Source organism: Eptatretus burgeri, chromosome 6, assembly GCF_056783735.1.
Source record: "Eptatretus burgeri isolate ZD-2024b chromosome 6, Ebu_testis_v1, whole genome shotgun sequence".
In the NCBI taxonomy this organism is placed as follows: Eukaryota; Metazoa; Chordata; class Myxini; order Myxiniformes; family Myxinidae; genus Eptatretus; species Eptatretus burgeri.
The window spans coordinates 24,626,129-24,638,432 of record NC_140966.1 but is presented as its reverse complement, the minus strand read 5'-3'; the positions used below and the strand labels follow the sequence as shown (position 1 = coordinate 24,638,432).

Sequence of the window (12,304 nt, the reverse complement as noted above, 5' to 3'; positions counted from 1 at the left end):
TCAGTTCACAAGAGTCTTAATTCGGGATGTTTGAGCCTGCTCAGCAATCAATGTCTTGCCTGGGAACAGGCCGCAGTGATTTTTTTAATGATAAAGCTTTTTTTTTCTTTCATTTTCCTCACTTATATTATCACACACCTGATCATCACACCTACAAATCGCTGGATACATTGCAATGCTTATAAATTCCCGGAGACGCCAGCATTCATGGCTTTATTTAATTTCCGCACATGCCATAAGCTCTAGAATCTCTTTAACTAAGCCAAATTTCTTAAGCTCCAGAATTGAACTTATCAGCAGTTCTGACTGCGAAAAAAAAGTGTCCATATGTCCAATTCGGACATATTTTCACATTTTTGGAATTTGCCGGAGGTGCTTCATATAATGGATCGGTGATCACTAATCGCTTGCCAAGTGAGCCATTCATTATCAACCATTTTGTTGGAGTGCTTAAGCCACTTGGCTTAAGATCTTCGTTCTCTTGGCTTAAGATCTTAAGATCTTAAGATCTTCGATGACTTGGCTCTATAATATTCACACTGTCACTGAATACTGTATTGACTTGCACAACGTTTCGGGGTCACTCACCTGCATTAGCCCTGTGTTGTTTTTCAGTGCATTGGACGGTAGCTGGCTTGCTGAAAATGTGCAATTTTATTTTACACCACATTTCCCCTTTTTGTACGATCTCCTTTCATTACACGACCTGTCTCTCCGGCAAAGATAAATACATATAAAACTAGAAGGGCACTTGGTAGAGCGCATACCTCCGCCACGCAATGCTTGACCAAAAAGAACATATCGGGCCCATTACATTTTTCAAATATCATGCTATACAGTACTATATAGTTTTTGGCCCTATCTCTCAAAGGTGAAGAATCGCTTTAGAAATTAAATAATTCTCATATCCAGATCTGGATTCGGATCTTCACCAACATTGGATCAATTCTTCCTTGTCACACACCCAACATGTCTACCAAGTTTCATCCAAATCCGTCCACAACCTTTTGAGATATCATACTATATATTTGTTTAGCCCTATCTCTCAATGGTAAAGAATCACTTTTAAAAGTCTAGTAGTCAGATCCGGATCTTCACCAAAATCAAATCAGTTTGTCCTTGTCACACACCGAACCTCTCCCCAAAATTTCATCTGGATCCATCCACAACTTTTTGAGATATCGTGTACACAAACAAACAAACACAAACAAGAAAAAGACGTCGTGCAGAGCACGATACTTGCAAAGTCCATAAAACAAATTTGACCTCAAAAAGAATTGGTGTTTGAATTCAATGACCAAATATGCAACTTCTCATCAAATTTCAAGTCAATCGGATGAAAATTGAGTATTTTAGAAATACCACCTTAGTTGTTGATCTTTGACCTATATTGACCTTTTGGCCGATGTAGACCTCAAAAATAATTGGCTGGTTTAATTCAGTGACCTGATATGAAAATCCTTTTCAAATTTCATGCCAATCTGAAGAAAATTGAGGATTTTGGAAATCTCGCCTTAATTGTTGACCTTTTGGTCTATGTTGACCTGAAATAATTATTGGCTGGTTGAATTCAGTGATCTGAAGTGTATATCCTCTTCAAAATTTCAAGTAAATTGGATGAAAATTGTGGATTTTAGAAATCTCACCTAAGTTGTTGACCTTTGGCCTATGTTGACCTTTTGGTCTATGTTGACCTAAAAAAAATACTTAGCGAGTTGAATTCAGTGACCTGAAGTATAAATCCTTTTCAAATTTTAATACATTTGGTTGAGAATTGAGGATTTTACAAATACCACCTGAGTTGTTGACCTTGGGTCTATGTTGACCTAAAAAACAAATTGAATTGTCTCCCCACCCCCCCCCCCCAGGTATCATTTTGCCCCCTCTAGAATCTGACTCTGACCAAATATAACTAAGGTTAGCATGAGAAAAAAAAAATATTGAGCCTTTTGCATGGACTGAGGCCAGATCATGGTGTCAGGTATAAAACCGAAACTTCAATAATCTGAGAGAGGGTAATCGAACGTGATGTATCGGTGGTGTAAACTGTAAAAGGCATCAAGGGTGGTGTATTTTTTTATTTTTTTTTTGGAGGATTTTCGCTCTGATTTTTTTTTTTATCATTGGAGTCGACATCCCTGAAATCCACCAACTCTGGTAGAAGTGGGTAGAAATGTATTTGTCTGTCCGGTTCTTTGCAAGGGTTCATTTTGGTGTTGGGATATACTCAATGGGAGCCCAGACATTGTACGAGTGAAGATCCCGGGATGCATTCTCGATCTCGGTGAGAATGAGACACTGGAAGGGGATGAAGAGGCAAGAGGGTGAAAACCTCCCACCTAATTCATCAGCTTTCAATGAGAAGCGAGTTGAAGAAATTTCATCAATAAATTTGTGACTCGATCAAAACAGGATGGAACGAGGCCCAAATCAGAGTCTGAGCACTCCGTCGAAGGGCCAAAATATCCGGTATGTCATTCACTTCCTCCTGATATCGCCAGGAATGAGGTGAAGCACCGTCGATTGCCTAATTAACCGAAAGACAGCAATGGACGACACTTCAAAGCAGATTAATATGCATGGAAGGTACAATTGGCTTGAGCATTCTTTCCAGAGAGATGCTGCCTTCTGTTACCCTTGCCAGTGTTTTCCTCCCCATGTTTCGAGGCAAAATAACTTCAGTCATACAGGGTATAAAGCATGGAAAATGGCAATCGGTGATGAGTCAAAAGGATTTGACAAGCATGCCAGCATGATGTGGAAAATCTCGGCAATGGCGGTGGGGGTTGAGAAGAAACGAAGGGTGGAAGGGGACAGTCGCATCTCAAGCTGTTACGTCACAGGTATCGCAGGTATCGCAGAGGTTATGGAGTCTTTAATGCTGCATGAGCTGCCGTTTAGGGGGGATTATGATTTTGGCTTGCATAAAGAATCTGGCATGTCCGACGGACTGCTTCAGTATACCTTGCTGAAAGACGATCAACTTTCAACCATTCAGAAGGAGATTCCTCAAATCCGCACTTGTACCTCGCCAGATATACAAAATGACTTCATTGCTGTCATGGCTGATATGATTACCGAGTCTGTCGCCGAAGATGTCAAGTCAGCCGATGTTCCATTCTTCTCCGTAATGGCAGGTGGAAGCCGGAACAAAAATAATGCGGAAAACATATATATATATATATATATATATATATATATATATATATATATATATATATATATATATATATATATATATATATATATATATATCACGCTTGGAGACATAAAGGATGGGAAGTCACACGAGTCGTTGATCAAAATGTCTCGTACAGAAAAGTTGGATGCAGCGTCCATGACAAAAGTGATTGCTGGGGGTGTGGGGTGATACACGCACCTCGGAGGTTTCCTTCCCTTTGGTGTACGTATGTTGTCCGTGGTGACGGACTCAGCGCATTCTGTAACGACTGCAATCCAGGGTCATGAATGAACGTACAGGTCAGCTACCACTCAAATGGATCTTTGTCAGTTGGTGTCTGTGACTTCTGAATGACATTATAATGATGACATCAACATCGTAATGTTTTTCGAACTTGGATTTCAAATAAACAGATGCAAAGTCAAATTAAGAAGTTCACCATTACGTACAATGTCCAACTCGGATTCCCGCATTGCGTTGTTTCCGCTGCCCAGAGTCCCAGTCCTGCCGGCAAAACTCATGCGTGTTCATCTCGTTCTCCGGGGCTGTCGATCCTTCGATTCCCGTCGCGGTGTTCTCTCTCGTTCGCTGGCCCATCCAGGTGATTTCAAGAGCTCAAAGGAATTCTTTCCCGATACACAGTCTTAACGAGTTTTAATCAACCTGATTATAATCGGCTTCACATGTTAACAACCGCTCCAGACATCAACACCTCGTTCACTCATTGGAGTTAAATCGAGCACGAGAACGATCAAAACACACTTATTGTCACATCTTACCCGTCTCTGTACACCTCCCTCTCGCAGGTTTATGTAGTATCACAGAACAATCCCATGCCTTCCAGAAAATGTGATTCTCATCAACACTGGAAGTTTCATCTGAGAATGTACCAGAGAGAGAATGAGAAATCTACTGGAGGTGCAGGAGTGGACCAAGATGACTCGTGTGACCTAAATATAGGCATGAAACGTGTCTTTTTTTGAGATAATAGGCACAATAGTGTCAGAGATGGAGGCAAGGTTCATTCAGAATGGTTGGCCATATGAGGCTGTCCGAGTTCTACCATTAAATTCTCCAACATTTCTGACCATTGAAACCCTGCAACCTCTGTCGAGGCTTGGAGTCGAGATCCCCACTCGAGATGAGCTCACTGTTGCAAAGGCTTTTGTAAGTCTCACTGTGACCTATGGATTGGAATTGGATGTCCATGTACGAGAAGTGCTACATACCTTGTTGATGGATAGAACCAGGCCTGTAGCCAGCCGGAGCATACAAAGGGTGGCATTCCCTGAGACATACGCCCTCGCTGAAACGATTGCCACACTCACCAGCAGCATGGCAGTGTGTGAATTGAGCTTCTTATCAATGACAACGATTGACAGACCACAGCGACAGTCCTCCACTATGCCACACCAGGCTAACTTTGCTGTTGATGGCCTTCAAAAAGAGGCACACTGCGGAATTGGAGATAGAGAAATTGTGAAAGTGTTCTAGTAGAAGCAATGACAGTTCCAGTTCTTTTGATGCATAAAAAAGCCTTCTCTTGAATTTCTTTTCACCCACCCCCCCCCCCCCGTTCTCCCCACCATCCCCCACAACTGGATGCTCCGGCTGGCTGCAGGCCTGATTCTATCCATCAACGAGGGAATCATTGACTGCCATTCTACAACCCCCAATCATAAAAAGTGACCACAGTGTATTTTAATTCAACGAGCAATGAACCATAAAACTGAAAGGTCTACAAGTCTTACAAGTGATATTATGAGACCCTGAAGGAGGACATCAATAAGGTTAATTGAGAGGAGGAACTAAAAGATATGAGCATTGAAGAGTCAAGAAACTTGTTTGAAGATAGAGTTTTCCAGACAGTTGAAAGAAATATACCGAAGTCCCAGAAAAAAAGGAAACAAACAATCAAAAAGGATCGACAAGAAATCCATTCTCAAAGGAAGAGGAACATCAGCCGAGAGGAAAACTGATGTGGTGCTAATCTACAGGAAAGGAACGAGGAAATTATCATCCTGTAAAGTGGAACGAATGAGGAAGTTATCATCCTGTAAAGAGGAATAAAAGAGGAAATTATCATCCTGTAAAGTGGAATAAATGAGGAAGTTATCATCCTGTAAAGAGGAATAAATGAGGAAGTTATCATCCTGTAAAGTGGAATGAATGAGGAAGTTATCATCCTGTAAAGAGGAATAAAGGAGGAAGTTATCATCCTGTAAAGAGGAATAAAGGAGGCAATTATCATCCTGTAAAGTGGAATAAATGAGGAAGTTATCATCCTGTAAAGAGGAATAAAGGAGGAAATTATCATCCTGTAAAGTGGAACGAATGAGGAAGTTATCATCCTGTAAAGAGGAATAAAGGAGGAAGTTATCATCCTGTAAAGAGGAATAAAGGAGGAAGTTATCATCCTGTAAAGAGGAATAAAGGAGGAAGTTATCATCCTGTAAAGAGGAATAAAGGAGGAAGTTATCATCCTGTAAAGAGGAATAAAGGAGAAAGTTATCATCCTGTAAAGTGGAACGAATGAGGAAGTTATCATCCTGTAAAGAGGAATAAAGGAGGCAATTATCATCCTGTAAAGTGGAACGAATGAGGAAGTTATCATCCTGTAAAGTGGAATGAATGAGGAAGTTATCATACTGTAAAGAGGAATAAATGAGGAAGTTATCATCCTGTAAAGTGCAATGAATGAGGAAGTTATCATCCTGTAAAGTGCAATGAATGAGGAAGTTATCATCCTGTAAAGTGCAATAAATGAGGAAGTTATCATCCTGTAAAGAGGAATAAAGGAGGAAGTTATCATCCTGTAAAGAGGAATAGAGGAAGTTATCATTCTGTAAAGAAGAATGAATGAGGCAATTATTGTCCTGTATGCTCAACTTCAGTGGCAGAGAAACTCATGGAAAATATACTAAGGGACATGGAAGACAAGGATATATTCACGGAAAGCAAACATAGCTTCTATCTGGGCAAATCAGGCATGACTCAACTCCCCAAAGTGATGGAGAATGTGAGTAAACTCCCAAATCATGGCATGCCATTTGACTGCATCAACAAGGACTTCCAAAGATCTTTTGATACCGTTGCCCATGAGAGACAACCCAGAAAAAATCCACAACTAAGGTATCGGGGGTCGTATTATCGAATGGATAAAATCACTGCTCTTCAAGAGAATCCAGAAAGTCAGAATAGAAGGGGAATACTCTACTTGGAGGAATGTGACCAGTGGGATTCCAGAAAGATCGGTGGTCAGACCAATCCGATTTGTGATATTCATCTGGTTCAACTCCCAAAATCGAGGCTTCCCATACACCTCCCCTCTTTTGTTCCTTTTTTCTACCATTTGTGGAACTGCCTTCTGGAGATGGTCAACTGCAAGTTTTAACCAAGTAGCACAATTAGGGCTCCAGAACTTCAACCAAGTGGGGCACCACCATTTCACCCCTAATCCCTACCTGAAATCTTGTCCCCCTCCCCCCACTCCTCCCCATTAACCCTATCTAACTCAAACAATTCTTCTTCTTTTGTATGATGATGTAGACACTATAACCATTGGTGGAGCATTGATAGCCACTCAATTACAGTCAGTGGGTTGATCTATTTCTGCCAAAGACCCCATGAATCTTCTCTCGACTGCACAGTCTTGCAATATGTGTAGGACTGTCTAATCTTGATGACCATGATCTACCAATGACAAAGGATAAAAAGAGGCCAACAAATTGCTCTTTTTACCTCTTTTTACCATAACTGTCCTCTTTTTACAGGACATCTCAATATCTTTTCCTTTTATCTGAGTTTAGACCTGAGATTAATATGTATAAGAATTGCATCTGATGAAAACTGCTCTCTGCTGCTTTGCCATCAAAGAAACATAATATGTTGAGGTTTAAAATGATAATTATATCACGACAATGACACAACAGTATGCTGTGGCTCTGTCATTAAAATGATATACCTAGGGTTTACCTGTCATTGTGAAAAAGTTGCGAAAGTTCTCTCCTTCAGTGTGAAATCAAGTGAGGATGTCCAGGCAAAGGTACAGGAGATTGGTTTTGTGTTCATCTGCTTGGGGAACAGGCTTGCAGAAACTTTGCAAACCAGGTTTTATTTTCAAAAGTTGCCTTAAGTTTATGCACATATAATATATAAAGCTCATCCTAACGACTGACTCACTGAGGGACTGATTCACTGACTCATTGACTGATATTAAAGAGTGTTACCTTCTGGGTGATGTAGAAAGCTGAAATTTTGTGTGCCAATGGACATCAAGCCATTACACTGGGGAAAATCACAGAACTGACAGAAAGCATCACTGTATGTTTCACAATGAGCATGGAGAAAACAAAGAAACCAGAGAATTGTCTGAGGAGGTCAGACACAAGAATGTAGCCAAGCATTGTCCATCTCAAGGCTACAAGTCCATCTCCACAGACCTTGATGTTCCTGTGTCCGCCATACGCAATGTTATCAGGAAGCTTAAGGCCCATGGCACTGTAGTCAACCTCCCTGGATGTGGCCGCAAGAAAAGAACCTTGATTGAAGATTGCAATGAAGGATTGTTCGAATGGTGGAGAAAGCACCTCAGTCAACTGCCGAACAGATTCAAGCTGACCTTCAGACACAAGGTACGACAGTTTCAGCTTGCACCGTCACCAACTCGGTGAAAGGGGGTTCTATGGTCGGAAACCCAGGAGGACCCCACTGCTGAGAGAGAGACATAAGAAAGTCTGACTAGAGTTTTCCAAAACACACCTGAACAAGCCAAAATTATTTTAGGAGAATGTCCTGTGGACGATGAGACCAAATTAGAGCTTTTTGGTGAAGCACATCATGTGTTTGTTTACAGAAAACAAAATGAGGCTTCAAAGAAAAGAACACCTTCACTGCAGTCAATCCGGGAGGAGGTTCAGTGAAGTTTTGGGGTTGCTCTGCTGCCTCTGGCACTGTGTGCTTTGATTGTGTGCATGGCATCATGAAATCAGGAGATTACCAAGGCATTTTGAAGCGCAATGTTCAACCCAGTGTCAGAAAGCTGGGGCTCAGTCGAAGGTCATGGGTCTTGTAGCAGGACAATGACCCCAAACACACTTCAAAAAGCATCCAGGATTGGTTCAAGACAAAACACTGGACTGTTCTGAAGTGGCTGGCAATGAGCCCAGATCTGAATCCCATTGAACACCTGTGGGGGGATCTGTAAACAGCAGTTGGGAAATGGCACCCTTCAATTATGGGAGAACTGGAGCAGTTTGCACATGAAGAGTGGACCAAACTGCCCGTAGAGAGGTGGAGGAAGCTCATTCATGGCTAAAGGAAGCTCATTCATGGCGAAAGGAAGCGCTTGACTGCAGTTATTTTGTCCAAAGGCTGTGTGTGCTACCATATGTTAAATCGAGGGTGTCAATAATTTTGTCAATGCTATGTATTTTTATTTTCTGATTTAAAAGGATACATTTAAAAAGTTCTGACTCAAGAACAAATGTTCTGTAATATTAACAGTGAAATAAACCAATGTCACCCGCAGGGTGACCCGTATCTTGCCAAAAGGTGACCACGTGTGACTTCTTTAAGGTCACACTGAGGTGAACAGAGCTGCTATCCACCAGGAGCGACTCCTTGAGGAATATCTCCCTCCGAGAGATTCCAATGAGAATCGTTCTGCAGAGTAACCATGAAAAATATGCGTTTGCCTCATGACGTCATAATGTCTCAAGCTTGACATATCTAGAAAGCACTCATTGAGGTGTTCAATTTGAGGTACTACACGATATGGTTCCTAAAACTTGAAAATTTGACCTTGGGGTCAAATATGTTTGACCTGAGGCGCTAACCATGAAGGTCAAGGCCAATCGCCACCAAAAATTAATCAGCTGAGCGCCAGACCATGAACTATATTCCCATGAAGTTTGAAGACGATCCGATCAAAATTACTCAAAAAATAAGGGTTTCGTCGACTCCCCTGATTTGCGCCAAAGTGACCTTGACCTTTGACCTTGACCTTCAAAATTTTGTGCACTGAAAGGGACCTCTATAGGCCTCTGATATGCGAAGTTACAAAAATTTCCGATGATAACTGTGCTCTGCAGAATTTTTTATACGTGATTACAGACAAACAAACAAACAAACAAACAAACAAAAAAAACATACAAGCTGACTAACATATCTTGCAAAAACTTCGTTTTGGCAAGATAATAAAGAATTGTGGAGACAAAATACTTTGTCAATTTAAACGTATTTTTCAAGAAAATTGTGAGTTGTTTGAAAAAAGTGCAAGGGTGCCAATATTTTTTGCCCATGACTGTATTACACATTCTTAAAAAAAGAGATGATGAAAAGCGATCATGCTTTTAAAAAAGAAAGAGGAGAGGGCATATCTGAGGGCACAAAGCACTGTCACGTGTTCAGTTAATCAAACTGAGCGTGCATACACAATTCACATCGGCAAAGGGAGACAAACGACAGACCAACCAACACTTGCAAAGCATATCATGAGTTGATGTGTTGTGAGAAATGGCCAATCCAGGCTGCACACATCACAGAAACGCATCCCCAGTGTTGCCTGGACTGACAAAATAACACCACAAGTGAAAAACTTTATCACTTATTGTTGATTTTATTAATTTCCCTTGGGTTGTTATAATGCATCATTTTATTTCCTCATTTGTATAAGCCCTGGAGGTAACATGTAACGTATAGGTCAGCACCTTGCTCAAGGTAAATAGAAAAGCCAACCGCCGGTTGTGTGCAGAGATTAATAATATCATTTTGCATTCATGCATTATGTTTTGCTTGTTGTAGGAAGGGTGTGTTTGTCTCAACTCGTGTTGAATAGGCTGTTCATTCAAGACTTGTTTATTTTGTAAATAATGGTTACCAGCACGCACCATCACTTCCTGCGAAACACCATTCTTCATTGTGAACCGTTGTGCACCTGTTTTACACAAAGGGGGTGGTATAATTTATTTTTTTTTGTACCTTTATGGTAGCAAAACGACAAAAAAAAATAGGGGCAAATATTTTTAATTGTATTGGTAAATAGCATTTCTGAATTTCTGTATTATTCTTGTTGACAATTTGAATTCCATTGTGTCACTGAACACACATATTATATCCTAAGGCCAAAAGCCTAAAGCTCTGAAGCTGCATTTTTGGGTTTGGAAAACAAATTCCAGGGAGATTCCTGAGGTTTTCCAATTGTAAATGTTATGATCAATGATTTTATTGTACTGAACACAGACTGTGTGAAATGCTAGGAGACAAAAAGGTTCCATTTTCCGAAAACAAATTCAAGAGCATGCAAACATTTTTTTTTTCCTGCATCGCAATGGCTCAAAGCACTGCTGTGACACTGTTTTTCTCTTTCTGTCCCCCTGTGTGTGCTATGCAGTTATGGGCCTGGGATTGTGGGAACATGGCTTTCCTTCCCTTGAAGCCTTCGTTGTACTGCTTATTTGTTTTATTTGCTTGTCTGTCTCTGTGTTGTACTACTGTAAGATTGGGCGTAAGTGGAAAAAGTGATGTATAACACAAGACAGGTGCTCAGCACTAAGTTTTCCCAGCTCTTGGATGCATTTTGCATAACACTTCTTGTGTGCTGCCTTTGTACCTTAACCTGCCCTGGCACTCCTCCATCATTTCAGTCTTCCTTATGCTTCCAATATTCCTTTTTCAATCACTCCTAAAGCCAATGATCAGCATTGCTTGTTCAAACAATCTCCAAATCCCACCCTTCGCTGGGCTACTTCAAGCTGACACATTGTGACAGGTTATTGAAATACTTTTTCTAACCATTCCAGTCTTAACCATTCCAGTGATCACAGAAATAACATACAAGCCTGAGGGCAACGAATTATATCAGCATATTGCGAGTATCAAATGAGGCATATGTATACCTGTGACACCTGTAAAAGTTTTGTTAGAAGTGATGCAAGCACATATTCTCTCTTTGTATGCTTAATGTTGCTGCACATTATTGATGACGTAGATTTCTTTTCCAAATACTTAGAGGAATAAATAAAATAAATGCAATGAAAAAAAACAGGTGGTGTTCAAGCCTGTAATTGTGGATGTTTGAATACGTTTCAATGTTGAACAATCCACTTTTATTAGGTTGTGTGTTGAAGTGTAGACTGCCTATTTATACACCAATGTGGCATGAAATCTATCCATGTTGGCATTTGAATCTGTTGTAATAAAATCACAGTTTTGATTATATATATATATATATATATATATATATATATATATATATATATATATATATATATATATATATATATATATATATATATATATACATGTATATATATTCACATAGGGTGTCTCAACGAAATGTAGACAAGCTAATATTTCAGAGAAATAATAAATTGAACAACTGAGAGAGTAGCGATTTTAAGGACGGTGTAATGGAATAATTGCACGTCATTCGTCAACCGTTTCTCAAAGGGCAGTGCAGACGATGAGGATAGTATCGTTTTTTGATATAAAAAGTCTGTTTACAGTTTATTGAGACACCATGTATGTGGTATGCATGTATGTAAATATATGTATTTATACGTATATGTATATATATATATATATATATATATATATATATATATATATATATATATATATATATATTTACATATCCTTTGCTTTATATGCTGGACTCAAATGTCTCTAAGCCTTGTTTTGAGACGGAAGCAGTTTTAATGTCTCCCTGGAAAACATAGTACATGAATATGTATACTGTACTTGTATTGCTACATTTCTTTGTTATCTGGCTTTCTGATTGTTTCTACAAAGTGGTGATGGATTCCATGTCTACTTAACTTTTTTTCAATAAAATGTTAATCAACCACAAGGTGTGATTTATTTTTATTCCTGAATTGGTTTCATCATGACTTACCTTGTTGTGTTGGATCATGCTTAAAAATGTATCATGGAGTTATCCCATTATTGGACATGTGTAATTGGGAATGTATCAGTATTGCAGTAGGAGACTAGAACGGTACTCGTTCAAGTGCATACATACCTCTGCCAGGCTGAACAGTTTATGTCTTTGTATCACACTGATAGGCCGGATCTGGATTTTTTTTGTATTACCAAGTCGAGGCTCGTGTAAGAGCTAAAATG

General features: G+C 39.8%; 1 protein-coding gene across 2 annotated transcripts in view; it reads left to right on the top strand.

Annotated features, from left to right (window-relative positions):
- TP53I11 (tumor protein p53 inducible protein 11) overlaps positions 1-12,032 on the top strand; it is a 127,457-nt gene extending 115,425 nt beyond the window's left edge. For both annotated transcript variants that reach the window (XM_085884323.1, XM_085884324.1), the window contains exon 6: positions 10,575-12,032. In XM_085884323.1, the coding sequence (XP_085740449.1) occupies positions 10,575-10,705 (131 nt within the window). In that variant the 3' untranslated portion in view covers positions 10,706-12,032. The remainder of the gene's footprint in view (positions 1-10,574) is intronic.
- The last annotated feature ends 272 nt before the right edge of the window (positions 12,033-12,304 follow it).